At 60.4% G+C, this 19071-nt stretch overlaps 1 protein-coding gene across 2 annotated transcripts; it reads left to right on the top strand.

Moving 5' to 3' along the window:
- Positions 1-143: 143 nt before the first annotated feature.
- On the top strand, positions 144-13379 carry ST3GAL2 (ST3 beta-galactoside alpha-2,3-sialyltransferase 2). Of its 2 annotated transcripts, none has more exons than XM_084269866.1 (8): positions 144-207; positions 8053-8329; positions 8434-8859; positions 8998-9191; positions 9615-9794; positions 9970-10015; positions 10211-10330; positions 10643-13379. In XM_084269866.1, the coding sequence occupies exons 3-8, from the start codon at positions 8527-8529 to the stop codon at positions 10814-10816; spliced, it is 1047 nt and encodes a 348-aa protein (XP_084125992.1). In that variant the 5' UTR covers positions 144-207; positions 8053-8329; positions 8434-8526; the 3' UTR covers positions 10817-13379. The 2 variants fall into 2 exon arrangements, with proteins under 2 accessions (XP_084125992.1, XP_084125991.1); XM_084269865.1 differs by lacking the exon at positions 144-207 and adding an exon at positions 3146-3259.
- Positions 13380-19071: the final 5692 nt, after the last annotated feature.

Here is a 19071-nt window from a genome sequence, read left to right as displayed (position 1 = left end):
CTCGTTTCCTACAAGTCCCACAAGCCTCGCCGGGCGGCGGGCGGCCGAGGACTACATCTCCCAGGCTGCCGGGACTGCCCCCCGCCCAGCACGGCGCGGCACGGCGCGGCACGGCCCCGCACGGCGCGGAGGGCGCGGCGCGGGGGGCGGCGGCGGCGGCGGGGCCCGGGCGCGCCCGGCGGCGGGGCCATGCCGGAGCCGAGCCAGGTACCGCGGCGGGGAGCGGGCCCGGGGTTGGGGAGGGGGATGCGGGCTCGGCCCGGTTCGGGGCGGGGGGGCCGTGGTATCGGGGCGGCGGGGACAGAATATAGCGGGGGCTGCGGCCGAGAGAGCCTGGCCGGGAGCTGCCCCGGGGCTGGGTGCTGGTCCCGGGGCTGGCCTTGGGGAGCATACACCCGGGATGCGATGGATCCGACCCTGGGGTGCTGGCGCCGGGAGGATACGCTGGCCACGGGTGCTGGGGTGCTGGTCCCCGGGAGGATGCTCTGGCCCCGAGAGGATGCGCTGGCCCCGGTCCTGGGTGCTAGTCCCAGGAGGATGCGCTGGCCCCGGTTGCTGGCCCCGGTCCTGGGGTGCTGGTCCCAGGAGGATATGCTGGCCCCGGGTGTTGGGGTGCTGGTCCCAGGAGGATATACTGGCCGCGGGTGCTGGGGTGCTGGTCCCTGCGGTGCTGGCTCCCGGAAGGATGCACCAACCTCAGCCACAGGGTGCTGGTTCCTGACAAGGGTGCTGGGGACGGTGCTGCTCCCCACAGCCCATGTGAGGCTGTCCCTCTCCAACCGTGTGCCCTGGGAGGGTGCCATGGGGCCCAGATCTTGGGGTGATGCTGGGGGCAGAGCTGGGGTGGCCGCAGAGGGGACCAAAGCAGGAAGGTTGGCTGCAGGGTTCCAGCAGGAACCCCCAGTCCCCCACCAGCACCGGTGTGCATGTGAGGTCCCTTGGCAGCGGTGTGACACCCAGAGCCCCTTGCCTGGGTAGCGGCAGCCAGGATTTCACAGGCACAGCACGAGTGTCCCTGGGGACGGGATGGGAAACTCTTGTCACCCAGCAGCTGAACATCCCTTGCCTGCGTCTGTGCCTGTGGGGGTCCCAGCACGAGCGTGGGCGTGGGATCCCATCCGTGCCTGGGGTCTGTGCCTGTCCCCGTGCTGCAGGGCGGCCAAGGCTGCTGGAGCAGGGTCGGTGCTGGAGGTTTCGGGGCCTGGCCATGCTGGGGGTCCCCATGCACATTGGGGGCTCGGGTGCAGCTGGGGAAGGCACCGTTTTGCTGGGGCTCCAGCTCCAGAGCATTTATTGCAAAGCCTCCAAATATTTCCCTGGCTCCCCGTCCCAGCAGGACTTTCCCGGAGCCAGGGAGGAGATGAGCTCAGACTGGAGGAAGGGCCACGTCCCCTCCTGCTGCCAACAGCCCAAAAACATGGCTGGGAGAACCCAGAAATCCCAGCAAACTCCCCCCTGGAGAGGCGTGTGAGCTGGTGCGGGTGGTTTTGCTCCCTGTTCCCCGGGGTTCCCCCGCCGGGCTGTGGGCTCCCCCCGTACCAAGCAGGGCCGGGGCGGTGAGGAGGGACGGGAAGTTGCTCAGTGTGTTTGGCTTCGTTTTCCTTTTCCTTCCCCCTTTTCCTCCGAGCCAGATGTTGCGTCCGCAGCGGTGAGGCTTGGGGCAGGGATTGGGGGTGGGGAGGGTTGGGTAGGGGGCAGCGAGTGGGGTGGGGGGAACCTGCTGACCTCCCCCACCACCTCAGCCCAGGCCACACACGTGCCCGCCTGTCTGTCTGTCTGTCTGTCTGTCCCCATCTGGCAGCGAGTTCGTGTGCGGCAGCTGCCTGTCAGAAGCGTTTCCCTCTCCTCCCAGGAGCTCATGGCGGTTCTCGGGAACGGCGAGACGCGCTCCGCTCACCCACCCACGCCTCGCCGGCGCCGGAGGCAGGCAGAGCGGGCAGGGAGAGCCCCGGCACCGCACCGGGATGGGGGGTGGTGGGGTGGGGAACCCACTGGGGTTTGGGTTCCCATGCCCAGACAAGCTCCAAGCTGCTAGCAGAAGGCTCTGCCAGCGCGATGGTTTTCCCGCCGGCGCAGTGATGGTTTCCCCCGGCGCCTCTCGGCACACACACTGGATGCCGCCCGGCTTGGCCCATGCTGACGTCCGGGCAGCTCAGTGGCTTTCAACCCCCTCCCCGTTGCATTTAATTCCTGCAAGAGTGCTAATTGCTCCCCGGCTTTGGTGCTCCTTGATGAGCTGTGGTTTATCCGAGCCCGGTGGTCCCCAGGCTTTGGGATGCAGGTGGAGCGGCTGGGAGTATCCTCTCCCTGCCACAGCCAGGGGCATCCCTCAGCTCTGTGTTACTCTTCTCCCTTGGCGTCTCCCAAAAGCTTTTTTGGGGACTGCAAGAGATTTGGGTCTGGGTTCTGTCGCAGTAGTTCCCCCGAGGTGCCCTCGGCGTGCACATGGGGAATGCTGGCTATACAGAAACTGGGGGGGGGAGGGTGTTTAATATATACATATATATATATATACATCCATGTGTTATATATGGATTGGCATGTCCCCCTTCCCAGAGGAGGGGCATGGTGCTGGCACCCCAGGATAACCCCCTGCAGGAAAGTGGAGCGAGCCGCAGCCGCTTCACTCCGGGTGCCACCGTGTCCCCAGCGAGGGACTTTTCATCTGCAGCGGTAATTGGGCTAATTAGCAAAATGCAAATGCTGCCCCCCCCTCCTTTCACCCAGCACCCCATCCCTTCTCCCCGGGCATCCAAGCCGCGTCCCGGCTGGAGGAAAGGAGATGTCAGGGTCCCTTACCTGTGGAGCTGCGTTTAATGGGAGGTGTTGGTGGTAACTGGGCTGTACTGGGGGTTGATGGCCGCCGGCCACAGGAGCATCTCGTAACATCCTTGTGATGAAACCTCCTAGGTGCAATTTTTCCGGAGTTCAACGGCTTCTCAGCGCCGCCCACGAGCGCAGCAAACCCCAGGCGGCTCTTCTGGGCCGCCCTGCAGCGTGCACCGAGTTCGCAGTTCTCTGCTGGGGCAGAGTCCCCAGGGCGGAGAGAGAGGAGGGCATTGGGGCCCAGCACCCATCATCCACCTGCCCTTGAAAGCCTTTGGCTTTCCACCGCTGGAGCTGCAGAGCCCCGGGGAGGGGGACGGCAAAGGGCAGCAGTGGGGGCCCCCGCGTCCCTGGGGGGATCCCCGCATCGTGGGGAAAGGCCACCCTGGAGCAGCGTCCGCCCCCGTCCTGGGCTCCTGCTCCTCAGCAGGAGGTGAGGCCTGGGGCAGGAATCCAACAGGAATGGGGGGGATGGGGAGCAGGTCCCAGCCGGTGGGGAGGTTCCAGGCGCTGCTGGCGGCGGTGGGGTGCTGGTGGAGGGCGAGTGGAAGCCTTTGCCAGGGAGCACGTGTTTGCCTGTGGCTGGGCACGGGGGGAGACTGGTTTGGGGGTGTTTGTGGGCTACGGCTGTGCTGCAGCAGGCAGGGAGGGGGGCACGGACCGGGCAGACCCCGCCGACCTCAGCGTGTGGCTGTGAGAGGACGAGATGGAGATGTGGCTTTGCTTGGGGAGCTGGGGGGAGGATGGAGGGGCACAGGGAGAGGGCTCCATATCCTCTGCTCCATGGGTGCTGGCTGGCACCCCCATTCGCTAGCCAGCCCCGAGCCCGGCCCGTCGCTGGGACCCGGCTCGGTGGTGTCCTGAGCCCAGGTACCTGTTCCAGGGCACCCAGTGGTATGCAAGCCTGTGGTTCGGTGGTACCTGAGCTGGTGGTACCTGATGTGACATGGGGGTGTCTGCCCTGCTGGTTCGGTGGTACCGAGGTGGTGGTATGAATATTGAGCTGGTGGTACTACCGTTACTGGGCTGGAGGTACTGGTACTGAGCCAGTGATACTGGAACTGGGCTGGTGGTACTGGTACCGAGCCAGTGGGTGGGCTGGTACCCAATCTCATGGCATGGCAGTGCCCAGCTTGGTGGTACCCAGCAGCTGGGGCAAACTGGGAGCTCCTGGGTGAGCGCCTGGAGGTGTGGGGCAGCACAGCATTGGGGGCTGGGGCGGGGAGGGGGGGTGGGGGTGGGGGGCAGGGTGTCCCCACTGTATCAGACTGAGCAGTGAGTCCCCCCCACCCCTCCCCGCCTGTCCTGCCTCTGGGGGAGGGCAGCTGCCACCCCCGCAGGGAACTGGGTGTCACATGACCATGCTGCAAGCGTGACCTTGGGCTTATCAACCCCCTCCTGGAGCGCAGAGGCTGGGGGCCACCCCGGGGGCCCGGGGAGGGCAGGGGGATAGGGGCCATGCAGCATGGGCAGATGGCCAAGCAGTGGCCCTTCTTGGGGATGGGGGCATCAGCCATCGTTGCGATGTGGCCGTGTACGTGAGCTGTGGGTGGGGAGGTCGGGTCCCTTGGCTCCTTCTCCCACTGTGTTCTTTGGGTTGATTTGGTTTTGGGAGGGGGGGGGGGGGGGGGGTAGGACAGCCAGATAGGCTCCACAGCCAAAGTTTCTCCCCCGTGTGCCCCCCTCCCAGCATTGCCCTGTCAGGTGTTTGGGATGGAGCGGGTGCTCATGGGGTCCTCGCCATGCGGTGGTCCAGCTGAGGGGCTCAGGATGGTGCTGGGGTCCACCTTGTTACCAACCCCACCCACCAACGAGGCTGGGAGCAGCCCTTTTGGAGCTTTCCCACTGCCGGGACCTCCCCTGCGTCCCTGAATCCCATAGGAAACGGCCTTGGCTCCATCCCAGTTCCACACTGGGGATTTGGCCTCCCACACTCTTTCCTGGCCCCGTCCCAGCGCGGAGGGATGCGCCCGAAATAACCCCTCCGGATGCTGGGCACGAGGAAGCCGCTCCAATTGCTGCTGCTGCCAGCCAGGGGTGCGAGGAGGGTTTAAAGCATGGGAAACCCAATTAACTCAGCTCCATTAGCTGATTGAGCTGCCTGATAAGAGTATGATTAATTAAAAGGGATGAAGAACGAGTTACCAGCCCCTCGCTGCCGTGATGGAAACCCATGGAATCGGTTTCCCTCATTAACCCCCTGGTGCCCATCCTGTGCCAGCCCCGGGTTTGGCCCCGCTCCCTGTTCCCAGGGGATGAAGTGATCCCCTCAGGAAAGGGCCCTTGGGATCACCCGTGCTTTGCCTCAGCGTGGCTTTGGAAGCCCAGCCATGCGGCAGGACGGGAGCACCGTCCCCTTCCCACCTCGCCCCCGGCACATTCCCGCTCCCCGCGCTCCCCGCCAGCTAACGCGAGGTGACGGCCCCGGCGCAGGCAGCCCGCTGCGCTCCCTGGGGGCTGGGGGGCTGCAAGCTCGGCCAGACGGATGCTGTGACCATGGCAGGGGCTGGGGGGGGGAGGGGGGGGCAGAACCTGAACAAACCTGAGGGGTTTTATGGATTTTTGTAGCAGTTCCCCAAATGGGGGTCTGGAACAAGGCCAGGCACTGCTGGGTGCATCCTTCTGGTGGGACTCGGGGAGGGGTGGGAGAAGACTCAATTCATCAATCCCACCCAAAGCTCTTCTTTCCCACCCATGACAGCGTGTGGGATGCTGGTCCAGGGCAGGGGAGGGTTCCCCTGTGTGCTCCCCCTCTCCTCCACCCACAAAAGCTGGGTGCTGTGTGAACGAGGTGACATCACTGCGTAGGGGATGTGGGATGGGCAGCCCTGGGCACCCATGGCGGGGGGGGGGGTGTTGCTAGGGTCTCCCTTCATCCCCAGCACCCCTGGGAGGGGCAGGGGTGGAGGGGTGCTTCACTGCCTGTCCCTAGAGGGGTGGCATCCCATCTCCTGGTGACAGCTCCTTCCTGCGCCCACCCTGTTGTTTCCCAGCAAGGAAATCGGTACCAACAACCTCGGGCTACCGCAGGAATGAGCAACCAAAGCCACTGAGCCCTAAAAAACCCAGGTGGGGATGTGCTCAGTGGCCTCATGGCTGACGGGGGAGGCATCCCCCAGGGAAGGCATCCCCAGGGAAGGCATCCCCCAGGCTCTGGGGCTGCTGGTTGCATTGCTCCAGTGTTCCCCATCCCGAAAGGGAAGCTTATCCCACGGGGGAGAACGAAAATGAACCCACAAAATCGCCCGACTGTAAAAGCAGCAGAGCGATTCGGTGGCCTCGCCTCGTTAGCCCCCATCGTCACGTTTAATGAGCACAGGGACTTTGGGGGGGGGTGGGGGGGGATTAAGGATGAATTTGGGGGCGGAGGGGGGGGATTTAATGGCATCGCCGAGCTGCCTCCTCGCTCACCACGGAATCAATTCCTGGTTGTTTATGGAAACACTAAAGAGCCCCCGGCTGGGGAGGGTTGGGGGTGGGAGGGGTGTTATCTGGGGGGAGCAGGTTGGGTTTGGCTTTGGGAGCGGGCGGGGAGGGAACGGTTAAGGCTGGGTTATTCCGGGGTCTGAGGCCCGCTGCGGATGGAAATAGCCGCCGGCCCCTGCTCAGGGAGCGATGACTCAAATAAGCCGCTGGTATTTAAGGATGCTTTAATGCGCCTGAGCTGGGCTGGGGGGGTGAGGGGAGGGGGTCTCTGCCTGTGGTTGGAGGTGCCAGGATTGGGATGGAGGGTGGGCCGTACGAAACATGCTCCAGATGCGGCAGGAGCCGGGCTGGGCAGCCGGAAAGGGAATTTTTTTCCCCCCTTTCACCGGGAACTAAAATACAAACTCGGTGGGCACGTGACAGGCGATTTCCTCCGGCCTCCAGAGAAACCCCCGTGGGACCGGGAGTGGTGGGAGGAGGGGGCTCAGCCCGGGTTCCCCTCGGCATCTCGCCACGGCACAGCTAAAAAGAGCCCCAAAAGCACCTTTGCCCTCCAAAACCTCCCAGCATGGGGTGGAGAGGAGGGGTGATAGCCTTTGCCTGGCGTTATCCTGGCTTCCCCCAGATGCAAACAGCCACCCCTGCTTCTTCCCTCTGGCACCAAGGCCCAAAATTCATTGCAGTGGCTCACCAGCCACATGTGTGCTGTAGAAGTGTATTACGCCCCCCCCCTCTGCCCCCCCACTCTGAGCCAGGAAAAAGCCTTGGGTGAGGACCAGGGCCGGGATGTGCACCCAGTGTCTGGCTCTGTCCTTGAAAGGCTGCAGCCTCATGGACAAATATTTGATGGGGGTTAATGATTTGGGCTGGAGACGTCCTGTCCCAGTGATGGGCTGGGGGTGGGGGTGTGCAGGGGTTTGGGCCCTGCTCATGTCTCCCTCCCCATCCCGCTTTTTGGAGAAGGGGGCGTGGTCTGGGCAGCCCCCACCCCCAGGTAAGAGACCCGATGTCTTCCCAGGGGTGCTGGTTGTAGGGCAGAGGCAGCTGCTAATTAGCGCTGCTGGCCTAATTGGGGCCAGGGCTGAGCAGAGGTGACGCCACTACAGGGTTTGGGCTTGGCAGGGGGGGGGGTCTGCCCTGACCTCACCCTCCCCAAAAAGCCCGGGGGAGGATGACATCACCATCTCCTCCCCACCACTGGTTGATGGGTTCTGCCCAGCTCAGCAGCTGTGTTAAAAAGAGACTGAAAACTCCCCTTTTATCTTGGGGGGGGTTGTGTGTTGGTGGGTGGGTGGGTGTGGGTGTCTGGCTTTGGCCCACCCCTGGGTGTCTGGCTCAGCCGCTCCTCCTGACCACCCCCAGCCTGAGTGCAGGCGCTGGTACCTCTGCCCCGGCTATTTTTACCTACCGGGATCACGAGCGGAGCGGGTGACCTTCGCCGAGGGACGCTGCCACGTGGGAGGGGACGGCCGCTGGCATCGGTCCCTGGGTGCCCGTCGGGCTGCGACGCGGCTGCTTCCTGGCTGTCGTGGCCGGCGAAGAGGGTGTTGGAGGGGCTGGAGGAGGAGGATTGAGCCACTTGTTTGGCTCCCGAGGCGAGTTCACGGCTGAGCCTTTGTCTGCTGGAGATGGGGAGGGCACGACCAGGAGCTCCCCCAGCAAGGGGCCGGCGTGGACACAGTGCTGCTGGCATCCCGACTCTCTCCACAGCCCCATGCCAGGGCTGGGTGGCATCGTACACCTGTGGCTGCCAGCTCTGTGTCACACCCGTTAACCCCTGTCCCCTCCTCCCCGCTCCAGGCTCGTAGAGTCACAGCCATGTCCCCGAGGGCAGTGTGCCAGCAGAGCAGCTAAACCCTGAGGATGATGCCAACCGCCAGAACCGAAAGCCAGCCGGGGCCGGGACCTGGAGGAGCCGTTGAGGCACGGTGGTGCTGCAGCTGAGGCCGGTGTGCCGAGCTGTGCCCAAGCCCCGCGTTGCTGTGGCCGGCGGCAGCCACTCTCTGCCCGGCACGTGGAGCCATCGGGGGCCTTCGCCGCGGCTGGACCACGCGGATGGAAAGCTGCAGCCCGGCAGGTAGGAGCCCAGGGTGATGGCTTGGGGGGCATGGGGGACTCAGCATCCCCCCCTCCTCCTCCCTGCCACGCTCCCATGGTGATTTAAAGCTCTTGGTCCCGCAGGGAGCCTCGCTGGCCGGCTGACGGCATCCCGCGCCCTATGCCCGCGCCCTATGCCGGAGCGGGCGCCCTCCCCGGCTCAGCCGCCCGACGACCATGAAGTGCTCGTTGCGCTTCTGCTTCCTCTCGACCGCCTTCCTGCTCGTCTTCGTCATGTCCCTCCTCTTCACCTACTCCCACCACAGCATCACCTACCTGGACCCCGGCGGGCTGGGCAGCATCCACCGGGTGAAGCTGGTACCTGGCTACGCTGGCATGCAGCGGCTCAGCAAGGGGGGGCCGTACCCCCGGGGCTGCGCCTGCCACCGCTGCCCGGCCGAGGAGCCCGGCGCTACCGACTGGTTTGACGGGCGCTACGACGCTGCCGTGTCCCCGGTGTGGACCAAGGAGAACATGGACCTGCCGCCTGACGTCCAGCGGTGGTGGATGGTGAGAGGGAGAGGTGATGGGTACCCTGGCAGCGTGCTCCAGCACGGGGAGGAGAGGGGGGCACAGCTTGTTCCTTCCCCGGAGAGGAAGGGGCCACTGGCTGATGCCCCCTCCTCGTCCCCTCTTCCCTTCGTGCAGATGCTGCAGCCCCAGTTCAAGTCCCACAACACCCACGAGGTGCTGAGCAAGCTCTTCCAGATTGTGCCAGGCGAGGATCCCTATCGCTCCCGTGACCCACGCCGCTGCCGCCGCTGCGCCGTGGTTGGCAACTCGGGCAACCTGCGCGGCTCTGGCTACGGGCCGGAGATTGATGGGCACGACTTCATCATGCGGTGAGGGCAGGGGACCGATGCCAGGGGCGCTGTCTGCCCGCTCAGCCCCACGGGCAGCACGGAGGCACGGGGCAACACTGGCAGCACCGGTGGGTGCTGGGCTCCTGCTGTGTGCACTGTGGTGGCACCTCTCAGAGGGTCTGGATATTTTGGGGGGGGAGGGTGGGGAGATGGTGTCCCTGTGTCGCACAGTGTAGCCCGGCTCCAGATGCTCGGTCAAGGAGCGCATCGGATGTTGGGTGTGGGTGGGAGTGGGTCCTGCCTCACCATCATGCTGGGCTGGCTTGGGGTGGGGAGACCCTCAGCTTATCCCAGCACTCTGAGCATCCTCAGGCTGGGAAACCGCTCCTCAGTCGCATTCAGCAGTTGGTGGGGGCTGGGGCAGCTGGGAGGGGGGTGCCACCTTCCCTGCTCTCTCACCAGGATGAACCAGGCCCCTACGGTGGGTTTTGAGGGTGACGTGGGCGGTCGGACCACACACCACTTCATGTACCCTGAGAGTGCCAAGAACCTGCCTGCCAACGTCAGCTTTGTGCTGGTGCCCTTCAAGACCCTGGACCTGCTCTGGATTGCCAGCGCCCTCTCCACCGGCCAGATCAGGTTGTAAGTACCTGACAAGTGCCTGCGGTGCAGAGCTGGCCTGTCACCAGCACGGCTTCCCGGGGAGCGGTAGGGATCTCTGTGATTCTCCCTCCTGGAGCATCCTCCAGCAGCTTGTTGGTGGGGTGGGGAGCACAGGACCCCAGGGAGCTCACCTTCCTCTCCACTTTGTCCCCAGCACATACGCGCCCGTGAAGCCTTTCCTGCGTGTGGACAAAGAAAAGGTAAGGGAGCTGGAGCCCGCTGCTGCGGCGCGCCCAAAACCCCATCTGCCCCACGCACGCCCATCACCCCGTCTGCCCCACGCGCGCCCATCACCCCGTCTGCCCCACGCACGCCCATCACCGCGTCTGCCCCACGTGCGTCCCGCTCGGTGCACCTCGCCCAAGGCCCCAGTGCCAACCCCAGCATCCTCCCAGGTGCAGATCTACAACCCTGCCTTCTTCAAGTACATCCACGACCGCTGGACAGAGCACCACGGGCGCTACCCCTCCACTGGCATGCTGGTGCTCTTCTTCGCCCTCCACGTCTGCGATGAGGTGGGTGCTGGCTCCTCAAGGTCCTTCCTCTGGGTTTTGGGGTCCCGGGTAGGCTGCGGGGTCCAATCTGGCCTGCTGGGATCCTGAACTTTGCAGGGTTAAGGTGGCAACTTGAGGACCAAGTTTCATTCATGTGTTGCCCTGACACCATGGTGATGGGCACCCTTGAAGGGCGTGCAGGGGGGAGGAAGTATATCACACCCCACCCCCCCCCCCCCCAACTCTAGCAGCATGGTGGGTGCTTGAGGGTCACCGTCCCAGTATGTGGGGGTGTCTTAGGGCTGGCTCACCCCCTCCTGCTCCCTACCACAGGTGAACGTCTTCGGGTTCGGCGCCGACAGCCGGGGCAACTGGCACCACTACTGGGAGAACAACCGCTATGCTGGGGAGTTCCGTAAGACGGGTGTGCACGACGCCGACTTCGAGGCGCACATCATCGACATGCTGGCCAAAACCAGCAAGATTGAGGTTTACCGGGGTAACTGAGGGCTGCGTCTCCTCCCGCTCCCCCGGCCGGGGCCCGGCTGCCCGCGGGGGCAGAGGCTGAAGGGTCCCTTCCGCAGCAGCTTCGGGCGATGAGCGCCCGGTGGGCAGCGTGACTCCCGCGCTACCCGTGGAGCCGCCCCCGGCGATATTCGGTGCCTCCAGCAGCCAATCAGGTTCAGAGCTAAAGGAAAGACTTTTTGCTTTTTTTTTTTTAATTAATTATTATTATAATTATTAAGAAACCCAGCTAAGAAAGGATTTGTACACACAATCAACGACTGACGGGGCGGCGGGGGCATCCGCCTCCCATCTCTTTCCTATCAAACCAAATGCTGCTCTTTTTAAATCAAGACACCCCCCACTTCCCCGGAGCCGGGTGACTTTGGGTGGGGAGCACCCCGAGCATCGTGTCGGGCCAAGGGGGATGTGGCCGCCGAGGGCTCAGCTCCCATCTCCCCGATGCCGCAGCTTCGCCAGTGGAACCAGCTGCTTCTTCCTTCCTTCCCCCTCCCTTGTTTGGGTATTTTTGGGATCTGTTTTTTACCCACCTGGGGCAGCCTCATCGTTCCTTTGCTGAGGAAGCTTCTGGCACATGAGCAGGTCCCAGCACAGCCGCAAGCACATGGACTCGCCGCAGGGAAGCCGACCGTCGCTGATGCTCTGCTGCAGCCGGTTTCGGGACTGGGCATCCCCACTCCTCTCTCTACCTGAGGATTAGAGGAAGGGTAGGATGGATTTTGGGAGCGGCCAGGCAAGAGGCAGCTAGGAAACACGCAGGAGCAGCAGCCTGATCCCTCAGTCTGGGATTCCCCAAGGGATGCCCCAAGGGATGCAGTGGCTGTGGGACACGGCGGAGAGATTTCCCTTAGAGAGGGAGTCAGTGGGCGAACGGCTCACGTGCCGGCCTTCGTGTCCTACAAACAGCTCTGGTGAGAAGCTGGAATCCCAAAGTCTTTGCCCCATTCCCGAGGTTTGGTTCCCCCCGGGCTACAGCCAGTGCCCTCAGGGTACCCTGGGGCTTTTTTTTGGGGTGGGCAGGGAGAGGCAGCAGGAATTGGCTCTCCAGAGGTGTAATTAAACCACTTTCTTTGGGTCAATCAGGTGGGTGGGGGGTGCTTGGGGGTTGGTTGGGGTTTGTTTTTTACGGATGGGATGCTGGAAAGCTGATGGAAAGGTGCCCCCCCACCGGAGAGGGACCCTCAGCCTGCACAGCCGGCGAGCGTCCGGCAAAGCTCCTGCCCGTGGCACCCGGGTGCAGTAGCGACCAGAGGGACAATCACAGGGGTTTGGGCTGGGACCTTGGGATTTTACCTGTTTGGATCCGGCTTTTCTGGAGCAGCCTCTTGGCTGGTTATCTGCTTCAGTTTGGTTGGTTGTCAGGGTTTTCTGCTATTTTTTTGGGGGGAGGGGTGGTGTGGTTTGGTTTGGATTGATGTTTCCTTGCAATCGTGAAACACAAGGGTCTGGGTCGCCCAGAGCATCCCCTGTGCTGGAGATCCCCATCTCTTCCCTGGGTTCCGTGGTGGTTTTCGGTGGAAGCGGTGCTGCCCTGGGAAGAACAACCCGCCGCCGCCACGGCCAGCTGGACCCCACTCTGCTCCCCGGGATGCTGAGAGGGGTTACATCCTCCACCTTCCCGGGTTTTCTTTTTTTGGGGAAGGGGGGGGAAGAAAATAAAGGAAAACACCCCTCCCAAACACAAAACCACGAGCAACAACGAGTGCCTTGACCATCGCCTGTCAGCTGTGCTGGGCTGTGCCAGTGGTAGGGGCTTGGCTGACTGAGCTGGCAGCTGTACCTGCTTCCCCCTCGTGCTGGGCTGGATCTTAGCTGGGAAACATAGCGGTAGGGAGACAGGGATGTATCTGGGCCATGGATCAGGGGCCAGAGGCGCCAAACCCAGTGCAATGAGGCTGGACCAGCTCCCATCCCAGCAGAGCAGGACCAGGCCAGACAATCACAGGGCGAGCAGCGATGCCATGTCCCACCCCTGGGTACCAAACCTGCCTGCAGCACGGCCTTGGCATCTGGCAAAGGGCGTGCTCGCGGCTCCTTGATGCCCCGACCGTACTTTTTGGGGCGGCTGACTTCCTTCCTTCCCCTACCAACCTCCCCCTTTTTTTTCCCTTTCAATTTTAAATAATTATTATTATTATTATTATTATTTTTTAGTTTCTTTTTAATCTGTCCCATTAGAACTCGCCACCACTTGTGTTTCTCTGGCTGAGTGGCCACACGCACGAGGAGTATGCTGCACGCTGGGTGGGGAGGGGGCTACGGCACCCACGAGCATCACTGTACTGTCCATAGAGGGGGGCAGCGGTTACGGGTCGGGGGGGGGAGCAGGGGGGAGCAGCCCAGGCTCACCCACCCACCCGGCAGAGATGCTCTTCACCACGCGGTGCCTGATCGAGCACCCTTCGCTGCCCCGTGCTCTGACCCAGGGCTGGGAGCAGGCGGGTGGCTTCGCCCGTCGCCTCTCTGTCCGCGGGGACTTCTGCACACAACTGTCTTAAAACAAACTTTTTTTTTTTAAAGTCAATAAAAACCATGCATCAGAACAGCTCTGCATTTTCCTGCCAGACCCATCCTCCCAGGATGTAACCTTGCAAGTGGGTGCAGGGCGGGGGAGTGACCCAGTGGGACTGGGGCTCGCTCCAGCTGCCACCGCCCCAACATACCTGCAGGACCCCAGCAGACTATCTTGGGGGAGGTCACTGAGTCATAGAATCACTGGTCTGGGCTGGAAGGGACCCCAAGGATCAGAGAGCTCCAACCCCCTGCCACAGGCAGGGACACCAACCTTCAGCCTGGAGCAACAGAAGGTTGCCCAGGGCCCCATCCAACTGGGCCCTGAACACCCCCAGGGATGGGGCACCCACCCCCTCTCTGGGCAGCCTGTTCCAGCCCCTCACCGCTCTCTCTGTAAAAAACTTCCCCCCAATATCTCATCTAAGAGATCAGATCAGGTCGGGTGCTGGAAGAGCCACGAGGCCCAACAAATGGCCGGGTTCGGGAGTAGTTAAAACAGCTCTTTATTTATTAACATACAAACCTGGCGACACGTAACCAACCCAAACAGGAAATGAAACACAGCAGGATATAAATACCGCGTACGCAACGGCGTGGCCTCAGCGGAGAGCAGCAAACTCACCCTGGCTTGTGCGCTTGGGGACAACTGTCCACGTCCTCCAGCACGGACGGGCTCTGGCCATCAGAGCAGCTTTGTGTCTCCTAAATCCCTCCGAACCCAAAACTGGCAGAGGCAAGACCTCCGCCCCCTCCAAGGCAGACCGCCTGGCGCAAGGTTTCACAGATGAATGTTTCCACAAGCCCAGAGCTCCAAGGGATTAACAAAAAGGAAGGAGAATGGAGGGGGAAGCATCATCCCTCGCTGCTGGAGATGATCAGCTGGGGCTCTGCTTGCCGAGACCCCATGAGAGGAGAGGGGGATGGCTGTGGTGGACAGGGAAACCACACTACGGGAGTCACTCCTCACTCCATTCCACCTCAGCTATACCCATTGCAGAACATTCACAAGCGTTAAGGCACTAGGAAAATGTTATCACAGGTTCAGACTTCAGTTGTCGTGACAATTTTGGCTGCAGCACACCCCAGAAGCTTTGCCAGCCCTTTAAAATCCGGTCTTGGGGCACTGATAAAACACCAAGGGCCTCTAGGTAAGGAAACCAGTGCACCCAGTAGCCGGAGGCAATGGTGAGAAGGGACATACTGGTGCAGTTCACCAGTCTCTGCTCCAGAGACCTGGGTACCCATCCCCAGGAGCATGGAGCCCTCCTCCCACAGCCCATCCAGGCAAGAAGGGCTTTCCCCTAAGACGCAGGACACATGGGTGTCACCCAGCTGCCCTGGGAACAGCTGCACTCCCAGCACTGCAGCACACTCCTTCCCCCCATGCAGCTTGGGTCCCTCCTTCCAGCCACAAGCCTCACTGAGACGCTGGAAAACGCACCGAGGGCTTTGGAGTCATTAGCCTACCTCTGGTTATACTGGAAGAGGGGTGTAAGCAGAACCTCTTCCACTATGGGATAAGGAAGCGGAATCTTTTGTAGTGTGGCAGAAACCTCGGTGGTGCCGCAGTGAAAGGGATTTTATCTGTACGGACAACACAGATGGTGCCCCAGTTGGGACCACCGGCAATCCCCAAGTGCCTGCTCTGCTCACAGGAGGTGCCACACACCCGTTAGGGGAGATCACCCGTTACCAGCCCAGACAAACCAAGACAGATGAATGCCAACACCTTTTCCTGGTGCCTCTTCCCTTAAAATTCCCTTCCCTTGCTCCAAAGAGGCGACACATCTGGTCACAGGCAACCCAGTCAGACAGTGTGTCGGACCCACAAAGCAGCATCCGGTTCTGTGCCGTAAAGTGAGAGCCAGCCTGACCCTGGGAACCCAGACAAGCTCTGAGACAAATGGGAGATGAGAAGTCTCAGACCCACCTCAGCAAACAGATCCCCTGCGCTCCCACTCCTCCCAGCTCCTGCTTGGAAATGTCAGCAGGTACCACATGGAAGTGTCCAAGCAGAGACTTCGGTCTCCTTTAATGCAATGGGTCCGAGTGCTCTACACCAGCCCATCAACAAACAAAACCCATCATAGCACGAGCAGCACAGTGAATTCCTGGGGGGGAAATAAAAGGATACAAAGAGGTGGTGGTGGCAGGGAGAGCTGGACAGGGATGGGGCTCAAATTGAGTTTGGTTCCATGCAGAACCCAGCCTCAGCCCCGGTGCTGGCTCCGAAATACCTGCCAAGCTTTGCGCCTGCCCTGCACACTCAGCTTTGGAGGAGGAAAAAAAATCAAGTATCAAAGGAGGGGGGCAAACCCCTCACCTAAAGCTTTAAGGCATTTACCCAATATTTAAAGTTGGGGGCTTTCTTCCCCCGTCTCTCAGATGCCCAGACTACTCTCGCAAGGGCTGTAAGCACACTGGCGTCACCACACCCAGGGAAAGCTTAAAGTGCAGAGGAAAATTCTCAAGTGCCTGTTAGAGGCAACTTCAGCCTGTCTGATGAGACAGACATTCCCCTCCTCCCCCACGTCCTGTCCCCTGAACAAAGGCTCTCCTTTTTTGGAAAATGAAAATCCAAACAGTTAAAGGAAAAGGTCATTGAAACCAGAAAGCATCCTGGAACAGGTGGAAATGAACCCCAGCAAGTAGCACGATAAAGTTATCTGGGAAATCTGAAGGCAGCAAGCGTGTTTCAAACAGCTCCTGCTGCTCCCCAAGCACGGGAACTCACGTGTCTGTACAGATTCCTTCCCCATAACATATCCATTCTGGTCCAAGCCAGCTGGAAGGACAAGGCTGGCAGTGTCAGTGCCATACCCTGGCAGTCAGATGCTACGTGCAAGAGACAAGGGCTTCGAGCAGTCTGGTGTGCACGCTGCCCACCTCTCCACACGGTTTGCTTCATGGGAACAAGGAGCCAGAGAGGGAAGTGAACGTATGTCAGAGAACGAGAGCCAGCGCTGCTCTCCCTTCCTGGAGAAAACTGTCCTGATTCCGTCAGAGCCTTCGCTATCACCCAGCACATGTCCAGCCCCAAGATGCTCCCTGAGCTGGGAATCAGGGCTGATCAGCTCCTCTAAGGCTGGAGTTAACGCCTCCCCTCAGCTCCCTCATCCCCTCTCACCTGTGTTTATTTCCCTGTGCCTCGCTCTGTCATGGGCAAAAGGAATTTACGTGCCTGAAAAAGGAGCCTGGGAAGTGTGGAGTGGGAAAACACTGGCACAGGGAGAGGAAGGGTTGAACGATGGAATATACAGCGACCACAAACCCGCCTGAGGCTTGGGACAGCGTATCTGCCCCGACTAAGAGCTGAAGAGCTGCAATCAATGCAGAGAGACAGACCTAGAGCCAGCCTGGCCCCAATGGGGAAGCACCCGGAGGAGCTGAAGGAAGCACCTCACCCATTAGAGGTCCCACAGCGTGGGGGTGTCACGGGAAAAGCTGGAGGGTGAGGGCAGAAGGCAGGAATCCAGGCTCACACCAAGATGAGGAGGTGTGGGGCAAGTTTCACAGGGCCTTCCTTCCCCTGGCCCAAAGAAAGGAGAAGAAACTGTCCAGCAGCGAGTCTGGACACGAATCAGTTCAGAAAAACAGGAAGGAACAAATGCCTGGCAAAGCCAGATGTGAAAATCACCGTGACACCCCTCCCAAAGCAGGAAACACCACTCCTCAGCAGACTGCTTTCATTTTATCCTCAGGTCAACAAAGTCCCTCTTCTCTTAGCAGCATTGTTGCTCAAGGCTTTCGCTACTCACTGGAGGACACTAGCACCAAATGAGAAAGGCTGTGACAAGGGTCAGGCGAAATAAACACCCCCAGAGACACCACACACAGTACTTCATGCTATATTTTAGCCAAGAGAGGAATTATTTTCTCATTCTCACTCCAGTTAGCTTGCCTTCGAGAGTTTCTCTTGTGAAGCTGCCCACACAAACAAAAACCACAGGCCTGTTCCCAGGAGAACCAGCATCACCCCTGCGATGCTACTCATGAGGTGTGCGGGGTGAGGCTGTTGCCCCTTTCACTGCAGAGGAGGGGGATGGTCTCACAGGGTTTCCCACCCAAGGCTCCAAACAACAAACAGAGAACAAACAACAAACAGCCTTTTTGGGAGGAGAGCGTCTCAAGGCAGCCTGAAGGATGAGAATCAGGATGTGTATCTCACAGTCCATGCTATCTGCCATCTAGGATGCTAAGGTTGTGGCTTAGCGGCTTCCAGATTTCAGATCTGAAGTTGTACTAAAGGTGCTAACTCCCAAACCCTCTTTTCTTAGGCACTCTACTTTTAGCAGTCAGATAAAGGGATTCGAGTCTTCCATCACCATTTAATGCCTCTGGGAGAAAACACCACCCTAGAAGGACCTTCCTCACTCTCCTATCGCACCCAGCATCATGTAAAAATACGCTACCCCGCAACAGGGGTTTGAGTTGCTGTGGGCAAACCAGCCTTTACCACTCCCAGGTTAAAAACAACCATCAGAAATTAAACTGACTAAGTTCTGACAGGAGCCCACAGCTACAGAAAGGCAACAAGAACCAGAACTCAGGGGACACGAAGCCACAGTAGGCATTAATGAGCTGCAAGGCTGCTAATTATCAAAGCACCGATCTCTGCTCTCAAGCACAAACACACCATGCCACAGAAAGTGTCTCTATTTTTGGCATTGAAGAGTCAACAAATCTAAACCTAAGCAGGCTAAAACCAAAAGTAGCTCGTAAAAACACAATTTCATTGCCAGAAGCCTTGTGGGAAGAGACACCCATTCCAGAAGCTCTTTAAGAAATTAACAGGCCCCCATAAATTATGGAAAAGAACAAAACCTGATCAGGAGGAGGAAGATAATCTGGCTGGAACATCAGAGCTACTTTGGGAAGGAGTGGTTGGTGGAGGACAGGCTGCGAATGCCTTTGTGGTTTGGCCTTAACGTGTTCTGACTCTGTGGAGACCAAACCGTGGGGCTGGGGCCTGATCCTCTCTTTGGGAGCTGCTTCGAGTGCTTCCCCTCGCCCCAGCAGGCCGCTCTGCCTTCCCCGGAAGAAACCTCAAACCTCACCAGCAACAACAAACGCTCGACAAACTCAGCATAAGCCTCAAGCATGACACTCCTTCTTTGGCATAAGGGCTGTTTCCCTGGATAAGGAAGGCACAGCAACATGTCCCATTGAGCCGGCAGAGGGACAACAGCACGGACCAGCGTTTCGGAGCGACTCGGTGGCACGGTTCCCAGGTGATGGGCTGGGAGAGCAGAGGTCCGTCCTCCTTGGTGTGCACATCCAAGGGGGATGCTTTCTGAACCGTTCATTTAAGCAATTATCCCGATACAGCAGGTGGAATTTTAACTCAGGAGCAGTTACAGGGCCGCTGTGCCTAAACCGCAACCCCCACCTTCGACTGGCACGCAGGCTGAGCTCAGCTGCGCAGCCCCCAGAGCTGCCCTATTGCGGTCACCACGCTTCGGAGACCAGGGGGGTTTTTGCACGTCAGTTTGCAAGTGAGCTTGAAATCCCCAGAGAGGTCACGCGCTCCGGTGGAATCCACCATTCGAAGAGCACGCTCAAACAAGCAACATCTATGTCCAACCCCCCCCAGCACGCGCTCAAATCCTTAATTCCCTTCCACCCTTTCCCGACTCGGCTGGGTTTCAGAGCTCTCCTGCCACCCTGGCTGGGGGAGTGTGCTTGGACAACCTGGTTTTTATGTGTTAAAGGGTTTGGGGCTT

Source organism: Gallinula chloropus (genome assembly GCF_964237585.1).
Source record: "Gallinula chloropus genome assembly, chromosome: 13".
Lineage (NCBI taxonomy): Eukaryota > Metazoa > Chordata > Aves > Gruiformes > Rallidae > Gallinula > Gallinula chloropus.
The sequence above is the reverse complement of the archived record's forward strand: the minus strand, read 5'-3'. Positions and strand labels throughout refer to the sequence as shown.

What these genes read in the sequence shown, in the direction of transcription:
- ST3GAL2 (XM_084269866.1), top strand. Translation starts at nt 8,527, where the DNA reads ATGAAGTGCTCGTTGCGCTTCTGCTTCCTCTCGACCGCCTTCCTGCTC. An exon ending in ACGTCCAGCGGTGGTGGATG is followed by an intron (nt 8,860 to 8,997) that starts GTGAGAGGGAGA and finishes CCCTTCGTGCAG; the next exon opens with ATGCTGCAGCCCCAGTTCAA. An exon ending in CCCTCCACGTCTGCGATGAG is followed by an intron (nt 10,331 to 10,642) that starts GTGGGTGCTGGC and finishes TCCCTACCACAG; the next exon opens with GTGAACGTCTTCGGGTTCGG.